The sequence below is a fragment of the Mandrillus leucophaeus genome, unplaced genomic scaffold, assembly GCF_000951045.1.
Source record: "Mandrillus leucophaeus isolate KB7577 unplaced genomic scaffold, Mleu.le_1.0 Scaffold947, whole genome shotgun sequence".
Taxonomy (NCBI): Eukaryota; Metazoa; Chordata; class Mammalia; order Primates; family Cercopithecidae; genus Mandrillus; species Mandrillus leucophaeus.
This window is the reverse complement of record NW_012110330.1, coordinates 324,093-334,057: the sequence shown is the minus strand read 5'-3', so window position 1 is coordinate 334,057 and position 9,965 is coordinate 324,093. Positions and strand designations below refer to the sequence as shown.

Sequence of the window (9,965 nt, the reverse complement as noted above, 5' to 3'; positions counted from 1 at the left end):
AGCCGAGGAGGAGGTTCCGGACGCTGCTCAGGAACCGGGGACTCAGGAGTGCCCGCGCCCTGAGCGCTCAGCTCCAGAGGCGGTGAGAGGGGCGGAGAGGAGACATGTCGCGGGGAAGGGGCAGATTTGGGGGTCTAGGCTTGGAGGGGCAACGATCTGGGGCACCGGGGCCAGACGGGGAGCGTGGGGACCCCGGTCGAGTCCACTTTGTGTCAGGCCCCACGGGGTCCGTCCTTCGGTCGGTGCGTCCTGAGCGCCGAGCGTGTGCTGGAGGCGGCGTGGCTCTGGCCAGCCCATTCCACGCTGAACGGCAGTTTGAGAGTCAGACCGGGGCCTGGGGATTAGGATGCAGCCTGCTTCCCGCCCAGCCGGCTTGGCCAGGCCAGCGCCCGCCCCTCCCTCCCCGCTCAGGCTTCGGACTCGCCTCCGCTGGCGGTCTCCCGGCCCAGCCCTGTCTCGGTTCCATGTGCCCTCACCCCCAGCCCACTGCACCTGAGGAAGAGGTGGGCTTGGTGGAAAGCTTGTCCAGAGGGAAGGAGGAGCTGGGGGTGTAGGGGAGTGATGTATCTAACGTAAAAACCCTTATTAATTTCATATAATCCGTGTCAAAACTGACAGGGAAACACGCACACCTATAAGGCACGCCAGCACACACAGTGACACACACCCATGTGACTTATACACATAGTCTAGCACACTCCAAATCACAAACGTTCCTGCACTACGCATCCGGCCGCCCACCACACCCCCACTCTGTGAGGTGGGGCATCCCATGAGGAGTCTTCTGAACTGCGGGCTCCAAGTCATCAGTCCGACAGGACAGCTGAGTGGACAGAAAGGGCCACTGTCCCCAAATCCATCCTGATTTTCTGGCAGCTTTTCCTAGCCCCTGGCTTCAGATTGTTCCTCTTTAACAGTGGGGAAAGATGGGAGAAAATCTTGGTAAAACAAGGAGACAGGATTTTGCAGGCTAATGAGAGTAGGGGCTTCTGGTGGCCTCTCTTCCTGGGTCCAGTTAGGGCTTAGGGTGCTGGGAATGGCTAGTTTCTGGGTAAGAGTGGCCAAGGGATGGAGGAGGAGGGGGTGGAAGAAACGGAGAGGAAAAAGAATGGGTATGAGTCAGCCAAGAATGGAGCCCGTCAGAGAGAGAATGAGAGGAATGTGTGTGAGAAGCAGATAGACATCTCCAGAGAGGTCCAGAGATAGTCAGGGAACCAAGGAGAGGGAGGAAGTGAGAGACAGAGATGGTCAGAGAAGTGTGAGAAGTGCTTGAGAGTGCACTAAACAAATTAGGGAGGATGAAGGTGGGGGAAGACCACTGGGAGTTAGGGAAAGTGGTATGTGTGTCTGGGCCCCAGGCTGTCAGAGCGATTAGCTTTAATTGCTCTTCCCTTTGTGGTTAAATACTCCGTTGGGGAAATTGCCAGTGATGCCCTAGGCTGCAGGCTTCCCTGGTTGCCTACTTCCTCAATTCCGTGCCCATCATGTGTGGATGTATTATCATGCATGAAGAGGGTCACAGAATCAGAGCGCCTCACTCGCTCACACAGATCCTCACCAACAATGTCATGATGGATATCTTCACCAGCTGGTAGGCAGCCAACCACTGAATCTCCAAGCCACTCCCACCAAACTTACTCTGTTTTGTAGCAGGGATGCTCACCCCTTCCTAATTGCAGCTCTGAGTATTCAGATGGGGACACTGAAGCACAGATCCAGGAGTCCTAAGTATTCATTGCTATGACTAAGTTGGATAGGTGAGTAGGAAATGCTAGAAGGGGTGAAAGCCTATAGAAAGGAAGAAAAGAGATACTGAAAGATGAAGTAGAAAGGAAATGGATGACAACAGTGAGAGAGATGGAGAGAGATGGAAATAGAATCAAGGAGTGCCACACCAGAAGAGTGGAGACAGAGATGGTCTGGGGAGAGTCCTAGGCCTCATTCCCCTCCTCACCGTCAGCCGGCCCTCCTCTGCCCTGCCTGATCCAGTGCCAGCTATCTCCTGATGCCCCATCTTGGGTCTAGCTCTTCTCTAGACTAAAGGCTGAAGGTTAATCCCTGTCCCCATGCCCGAAGGTAATCCATTTTGCTTCTTGGACTGAACATTTTGGGGCCCAGATGTCCTGCCTTTCGTCACTTTCAGGCTGACCCTGGAGCCTCAGAACGCTCAATTTCCTTGTTACAGGAATAAAGACAACCCCCTCCTCCCCCGCAAAGCTAGATAAAAAGCTTAAAGAAGAAATCGAGAATGATATTAAAGGAAATAAACTACAGGACTGCTTGAATTTGGGGCCCAGATATAATTTAAAAGAGGAAAGCTGGACCCCTACTCTCTCCCTTCCAACCTGGTTCTCTGTCCCTCCATGATTACTTCCAACTTCAGGCAGAAGACTGACAGACTTGAGTGCCTGGGAGTCCCCTCTTGCCCAATACAGGGACCTCTAGGTCCTTGCAGCTGTGTGGGGTGGCCCCTCCCCTTAGCCTTAGGCAGCTGCAACAGATGTGGAAGAGGGAGGGGCAGCAACTCCTAATCTTCAGGCTTCCTTGTCGAATTTACAGAGGATTTGGAACCAAACATTAGAGAGAAGGGATAATCTACCACGACTTAATGTCAAAATGCACAGAAATTCTTTTGGTGCTGCCACCTCCTCCACAGGTGGTTATCCCAATTGCCAGGCTTCTCAAAGCACTCCCAGGGCCTGACTCTTCTTACCCCAGTGCCCATGGAGCTCCCACCTGTCCCACCCTAAAAGGTCAGTATATAATGGTCCTTACCTCCTGCCCCTCTTCCCCAGCATCCTCAGTTGGTTTGACCTTTGTCAGGGCTGTGCCTGGGGCCAACTTGGAAGGAGAGGGAGGCAGGAAGGAAGGAAGGTGTGAGGAAGCGGTGAGCAGAGCACAGAAAGCTGGGAGGGAAGAGGACTGACTTCCTGGCAGCCAGGGCTCCGGTTCCTGATTCCTGCGCTGGTATCCTGTCCCAAGAATGGCCTCCGCCCAGACTGCCTGGTGATCCCTGAGCAGCTCTCTGCACTGCTCCAGAGATCAGGAGGATTTTTCAGAGCCCAGAGAGCAGATTTCTCCACAGGCTCTAAGGAAATCTGAATCTCTGGTGAGGAAAGTAACATGGAGGATGAAGGAAACAAGCTCTGCCAAGCCCCACCATGGTCAGGCCAGACCAGCCCAGGTACAACAGTTGATCAGTGAGAATTGACAGCAGTTCCCCTAAACAACACTCCCTTTGCTTCTGCCATACTAAGGCCTAGGCAAATGTATCTCTCCAAGAAGGGAGGCAAAAGGGTGGCCTTTCCTTGTACCCTCAGGGGGCCTTACTCCTATCCTTTCTGTCCCTTCTTATTCACCATTCCCCACACCCCTCCCATCTAGTGGTGTCATTGTCCTAACGACTGGGGGGTGGGGGGACCCAGAACTGAGGTTGCCATAGTAACAGATGAGCTGAGGTTACAGCCTTCTATAGTTGACTGTATGCTCTCCTCTCCCTCGCCCCTCCATGCCTCATTTGCAGCCTTAGTCTCTTTCTGTCTCCCAACTCCAGCTCTCTTCCTCTATTCTGCAGGCTTCCCTCACCCCTCTGGATGTGAGCCTGTGGTTATATGCCTTCTTACACATGCTTTTGGCTGGTTTAGACACATAAAAACACACACCACAGATACTCACAGCCAGTGCACCCACAGCCATATATCCAGTGCTGGCACATACACCTCCATTACCGGAACATCCAAACACACCCACAGACACCCAGCCACTGCCTCCTCCAGAGCTGTGCCCACAACCCAGGGATGAGCATCCATAAGATCCAAGCACACACACATTTCTCCTCTGCCACTTTAACATTCCTAACCCCGTCTCTCTTACGGGCCTCTTTGTATCTTTCACTCTCTTAGAAAGCTCCTACCCACTGCCCCCAAGTCTTTGTGGGTGAGTGTGTTACACACATTAATCTCTTCCCGCCTACCTCCTCTGTAGATCTGTTTTAGATTCAAAGCCCTAAATCTTAACTCCTCCCAACACACACACACACACACACACACACACACGCACGCGTGCACTCTTTCCTCCTGCAGGATCTGTAATATTTACAAACTCTCCTTCCATATGAAAGCAGGGAAGTATAACCCCCAATCCTGCCCCATTTCCAGCTAAGGGCTTGACCCCAGAGTTTCCTCCATTGGGGCAGGGTCTTGTCTCCTCCTGCGCTTTCCCTTCCAGCCCTACTCACGCCCCCCCAACCCATTCTTATCTCCATCTCTAGTCCCCTCCCCATCATCCCCCTCACCCGTATCCCCCTCCTTCTGTCCTTGGATTATCAGTGGAGTGAGGGGGGTTGGGCTCCAGAGCCTGCTGCTGTGACCTAGATTTCAAGACAGAGACAGTTCCTGGTGCTGACAGTCAGAGAGCATTGTTCCTGGCCCGGCCTGGCAGGGCCACTGCTGGGCCCTTCTGTCTGGTTGCACCTGGGTGAGCAACTGAGCATGCCTATGACTGCCTGTTTCTTGCGGGGGTCATGGTAGCCCTGCTGTCTGGCTCATTGTCTGTTTGTGTCATGGTGCCTGCCGCCAAGGGAGGCTTGTTTATTCTGGTCCAAGTAGGGGGTTGGGAATGGGGACTTCTGGGTCCGCATCTCTTATTTTGTGATCACCATGCCAATCTCAGTTCCCCTGCAGTAGAGCAAGAAGGAAGGAAAATGGGAGTGTGTCAACCAGGCCCCTTTGATCTGCCACATTCCCAGCCTAATGCTGGGGTGATTTGCGGGCAGCCTCAGTCAGGGACGAGGTCATCTTGCTGCTTGCCCAACCCTTGGTCTAGTCGCATACAGTGTGTTTATGATACAATTTACTTTTTAAAACATGCTTTACTTTTCTGACTAAAAGAAAACAGATACTCATTGTGGAAATAAGTTCCATTTTTGAGCTCACCCACTAGTGTCACATTTTATGAAATCCAGAAAGTTCATTCAAATATCTGACCTTCTTTCTTCTGTCTTAGCCACAGTTCCTATCTTAGTGGAAGGAAGGCCTTGAATGTTTTCTACTTCTCACCTAAGGATCACGAAAGAGGGATGGGGTGAAGGCCTAGGTGAGATCTGGCCTTGCTGATCTCATCAGACCATGCTGAAGGTAGTGCCAGTAGGATGTTGATGCAGGACGAGGGGGCAGTCCCCTTTTGCCATTCTCCCAAAGCCGCATCTAAAGTCCCCTCCCTCCACCACCCAGCCAGCCTGGGAACTGGGCAGGGGGCCAGAGCCAGTCACTTGGTATTCTTGGGCATGGGGGCTGCAGGCACAGCACAAAGGGTAGGAGAGAGCTGAGTAGGGGCCTGGTAACCATCAGGGGAGAAAATGGGCTCCACAAAGGTGGGGGTGGTCCTTGCTTCCCCCACCTCGAGCCCTAATGACTGAATACAAGGCTAGCATGGAGAGGCCAAGGAACCACTGGACCAAGCAACTAGGCATCCATCCAAAATGAGTCATTAGTGGAGTGGCGGGGAGTTGAAGTGAGGGACCCCTTTGCCTCTAAGGCAGAATGGGGAAGCTAGAACACACAACCTCCTACCAAACCCTCCAGCTCCTTCTCAGCTTCTCATTGCCACAGCAAGCCTCGCCCTGGTTGTTTTGGAGTTTTTTTTCCCTGACATGGGGAGGGGTTGGAAGTGGGTGGGGCGATTCTGGGGGGGGACTTGGAGAGAGCGGGTGAGAAAGTCGGGAGCAGGTTGCTATGGTAACCGCCTCCTCAGTCAAGGGAACTGTTGCCAGGGTTACTGTTAGAGGGGGAAAACAGAAGAAAAAGATGGTGGGGGGAAGGAGGTATGACTTGTCACTCTAGGCTCCTGCCTGGCTCCTAGCATCCTGTCTACCCTGACCGCCTCCCCTAGGTCTTCCTTTTCTCCCTCAGCCCTAGCCACCTCCAGCCTCCATGTTCCAGGCACATGCCTGGTACGGCAGAGTGGGGAGTAGAAGGGTAGTGCCGGGGAGTAAACCAGACTCCGTACCTTAAGCTCAACTCCTATTCCTTTGTTGCCTCCCAACCCCAGTCATGGCTGAGTACGGGACCCTCCTGCAAGACCTGACCAATAACATCACCCTTGAAGATCTAGAACAGCTCAAGTCGGCCTGCAAGGAAGACATCCCCAGCGAAAAGAGTGAGGAGATCACTACTGGCAGTGCCTGGTTTAGCTTCCTGGAGAGCCACAACAAGCTGGACAAAGGTGGGGGAGGGGAGCACAGGGGTCCTGTCATCAGTCTTTCAGGCTCAGTTCATTCAGCAAACAGAGATGAGCTCAAAGCTCTTATATCCACAATGTGTACCCCTCTATAGCAAGGCAGAAGAGAGGTGCTCTAAGAGTATGGGGGCCTTAGACATTTTTCATTGTGCCCCTCATCAGTAAAAAACGTTATTCAGATTACTCCTGTGCTATTATCACATACACAACAGAACGTAAAAACAATCTAACAATAGTAAAATTTTAAGTGACAATAATTGGGAAGAATTCTAGACAATAAAAATAGAAGAATACTTGAATGAGGGGAGAACTCAAAGTGTAATCTCATCTGGTAAATAGTAATACTAATCTTTGTTAAGCACTTTTTAAAAACTGGTAAAATTTAAAACTACAAGTTCTAACACTTTCTTATCCACTTTGAGACTACTGCTTGGGGAGTGGGGTCTATGGATTAGACTAATCCCACACAGCTGGAGGCTTTAGGGAAGAATTGGTGTTTAAGATGGCCCTGAAAGGTGAGTGGGATTTCTAAGGCAAGATCCAAAGGAGGGCATGTCAGGCAGAGGAACACTGTCACAGAGTATCTAGTGTGTTTGGAAATGCAAGCAGTCCTGCTTGGCTTGACTAGGATGCAGGGTGTTTAGAAATGGCTGGGAAGGTAAGGGTAAGACTGTGTTGTAGAGAGCCTGGGTATTGGATAGGTGAGGTGAGTGAACTCAGAGCCCTTCAGATACACTATTCTGACTGCTGTGTGGCTGGCAGGGAGAAAGTATAAAGGAGGACATGTTACAGTTAGACTATGGCAACAGTCAGAGGGGAGGAGCCAGGGAAGAAGGTCTAAGGGCATCTATAATCTCCTGAAATTGGCCAAGCCATGGACATCATCCTTCTGGTGGTGTCCATACCTTCTCTCATTTAGAATAACCTTTCTCACCAGGCCCAGATTCTCTCCTGGGTTGCCTAGAGACTCCACTCTGTTGGTCCTACAAGTGCTGTCAGCAAATTCTTATACTTACTTGGATGGAAAGTGGAAAAGGATGGGGGTGGGGATGGGGTATCTGGAAGTCAAGTTTTTCTTTTGTCCCCTCCCCACAACATATGGGAGCTAGTATCCAAGCTAAACCCCTCATTCTAACCACAGTCTAGAAACTTCACTGACCAATTATCTGTCCCTCCTGCAAACAGTCCCCTGTATTGTTGTTTGGGTGCCTTAGCTTTCTTTTACTGGATTAGTAGCCCCTCTTCTTCCAGTGTTGTACCCTCCCATAACCAATGTCAGCAACTCAGCTTTGGTTCCAGGTCCCTAGTCTGGTGGAGTAGGGGAAGCTGACCTTTGTAGCCTAGCTCTGACCCTATCTCCTGCCTTCCTCCAGACAACCTCTCCTACATTGAGCACATCTTTGAGATCTCCCGCCGTCCTGACCTCCTCACTATGGTGGTTGACTATAGAACCCGTGTGCTGAAGATCTCTGAGGAGGATGAGCTGGACACCAAGCTAACCCGTATCCCCAGTGCCAAGAAGTACAAAGGTAAGAGGCCACTCCTTTAACTAGCTGCACCTCTGCCTCATCCCGTTGACTATCCTTGGAGTACTTCAGTTTTGGGAGAGTGGAGGCAGATGCCCAATGGGCCTGCCTGGCATCTCCCATACTGCTGTCCCTGGACACATCCCTTTTTGTCCCCAGACATTATCCGGCAGCCCTCTGAGGAAGAGATCATCAAATTGGCTCCCCCACCGAAGAAGGCCTGAGCAAGGGGGAGGAAGAGGAGGAAGGTTGGACCTTCATCAGACCACTCCCTTCCCCCATCCTCCAGGGGAGGGGGCAAGGGCAACCCACCATCTACCCACTTACTAACCTGGTCCTAACCCCCTTACTGTGCGCGTGTGTGTGCGTGTGCGCACGCTCTGGCTGTCTGTCTATATGTCTAGCTCATCTAGTTCCTCTTCTTAAGGGGATGGGGGTCAGGGGCTAGGGGAGGGGGCTGAGTTTCCCCACTTTAGGAGGAGGTGGGGGCTATTTCTATGCAAATAGAAATCAGCACATTCCTCCTACTTCCCTTTCCTCCACTCTCCCCCCATATCTTTAAAGTGTGGAAGCAGAAAGGACCTGCATTTTCCTACATTGAGGAGCTGACATGGGGGTAAGGTATGGGAGAGGTAGGTGGATCCAGGGAAAAGCAGTGGGGAGGGCAGGCAAAGAGGCCACTCAACCCCCACCTGGAAGGGGCAAAGAAAAGCCAGAGTTCCCTGTTTGTACTCCTGTGCTGGACTAGCTGTTTCCTGAGTACCAGCAGGTCCCTTTTTTGCCTCTCATGGGCCTAGCATAGGTATGAGCCAGGGATCCTTTCCTGGCCCCTAAGATCAAACCCCATGGAGCAGCCAGCATTAGATGCCCCCACCCACCTGTACTCTGGAGAGACTGTGCTGGGAACATGTACCACTGAGCCTGAGATGGGGATGAGGGCAGAGAGAGGGGAGCCCCTTTTCCACTCAGTTGTTCCTACTCAGACTGTTGTACTCTAAACCTAGGGAGGTTGAGGAATGAGATCCTTAGGTTTTAACCTGCATCCTGACCCCACCATCTATAGGGTCCCAACTTGGTTATTACAGGCAACCTTCCCTCTCTCCTTGGTGAAGAACATCCCAAGCCAGAAAGAAGAGAAGTTAACTACAGTGTTTTCCTTTGCACTGATCCCCACCCCAATTCAATCCAGGAAGGGACTTAGGAAACCCTTCTTTACTAGATATCCTGGCCCCTTGGGCTTGTGAACACCTCCTAGCCACATCACTACAGTACAGTGAGTGACCCCAGCCTCCTGCCTACCCCAAGATGCCCCTCCCCACCCTGACCGTGCTAACTGTGTGTACATATATATTCTACATATATGTATATTAAAACTGCACTGCCATGTCTGCCCTTTTTTGTGGTGTCTAGCATTAACTTATTGTCTAGGCCAGAGCGGGGGCGGGAGGGGAATGCCACAGTGAAGGGAGTGGCAGAATCAAATTGCTACATAGTCCAAACAAAAAAGAAAGCTTTTTCAAAAAACATTTAATTCACATGCAGTCTCAGAGACTATTTAGACAAAGTTGAAGTTAGGAGCTTTCAGGATGTGAGAGTAAAACTTTAATGGGAGGGGAGGGCTGGCTGCTGGAAGAAGGAAGAAGCCAGACTGGTTAGACAGTATTCTTAACTCCTAGCCCAGCCTAGCGTGTCCTGCCCCTCTGGCCACTGCTGCAGACACCTGCCTTAACACACACACCTCTAGGACTCCACAGTTTTGCCTTAAAGGACCTTCCCAAGTCTCCCTTTCCCTGTCTGGCTTCTCCCTTAAGAAGAGAGAGATACTTGTAGAATTGGGTGGGAGGAATGAGCATAAACTGTCCTTCCATTTGGGTATGTTACATTAGAAAGAGAGAGAATAAGGAGCCTTTCTTATGGAAGAAATGGGAGAAGAGAGACAGGGTTATTTTCAGCAGAGTCTACTAGTTTCTCTGTAAGGCAAAATAATCTAAAAAGACTAACCTGCCCACCCACTCCTTATATTGCTGTGAGATTGCCCCTATCTTGTGCTCTTCTGTCTGCAGTGTGCACGGCCTTGTTCTAACCTGGAATAAAGGTGATTGATTGTATTGTAACTAACTGATTTTAAAATTTCTGTGAGTGACGAGGATTTTGGAGCCTTTGAATCACTGGGAAGGGAGGGGGAACAATATTTATGCCCCA

At 51.2% G+C, this 9,965-nt stretch overlaps 1 protein-coding gene across 7 annotated transcripts; it reads left to right on the top strand.

Annotated features, from left to right (window-relative positions):
- Window positions 1-9,874, top strand: PEA15 (phosphoprotein enriched in astrocytes 15). 7 transcript variants are annotated; one of them, XM_011970389.1, is made up of 7 exons: window positions 1-82; window positions 1,654-1,757; window positions 2,983-3,184; window positions 6,049-6,222; window positions 7,611-7,766; window positions 7,923-8,011; window positions 8,772-9,874. In XM_011970389.1, exons 3-6 carry the CDS (start codon window positions 3,124-3,126, stop codon window positions 7,985-7,987), a joined length of 456 nt encoding a protein of 151 aa, XP_011825779.1. In that variant the 5' UTR covers window positions 1-82; window positions 1,654-1,757; window positions 2,983-3,123; the 3' UTR covers window positions 7,988-8,011; window positions 8,772-9,874. The 7 variants fall into 7 exon arrangements, 6 of the variants coding, with proteins under 6 accessions (XP_011825779.1, XP_011825778.1, XP_011825781.1 ...); XM_011970388.1 differs by having other exon boundaries at window positions 7,923-9,874; XM_011970391.1 differs by lacking the exon at window positions 2,983-3,184 and having other exon boundaries at window positions 7,923-9,874.
- Window positions 9,875-9,965: the final 91 nt, after the last annotated feature.

Bases quoted from the DNA above. Each gene is read 5' to 3' on its own strand.
- PEA15 (XM_011970389.1), top strand. From the start codon at position 3,124: ATGGAGGATGAAGGAAACAAGCTCTGCCAAGCCCCACCATGGTCAGGC. The intron at 3,185-6,048 runs GTACAACAGTTG...TCCCAACCCCAG, and splicing joins GTCAGGCCAGACCAGCCCAG to TCATGGCTGAGTACGGGACC. The intron at 7,767-7,922 runs GTAAGAGGCCAC...TTTTGTCCCCAG, and splicing joins CAGTGCCAAGAAGTACAAAG to ACATTATCCGGCAGCCCTCT.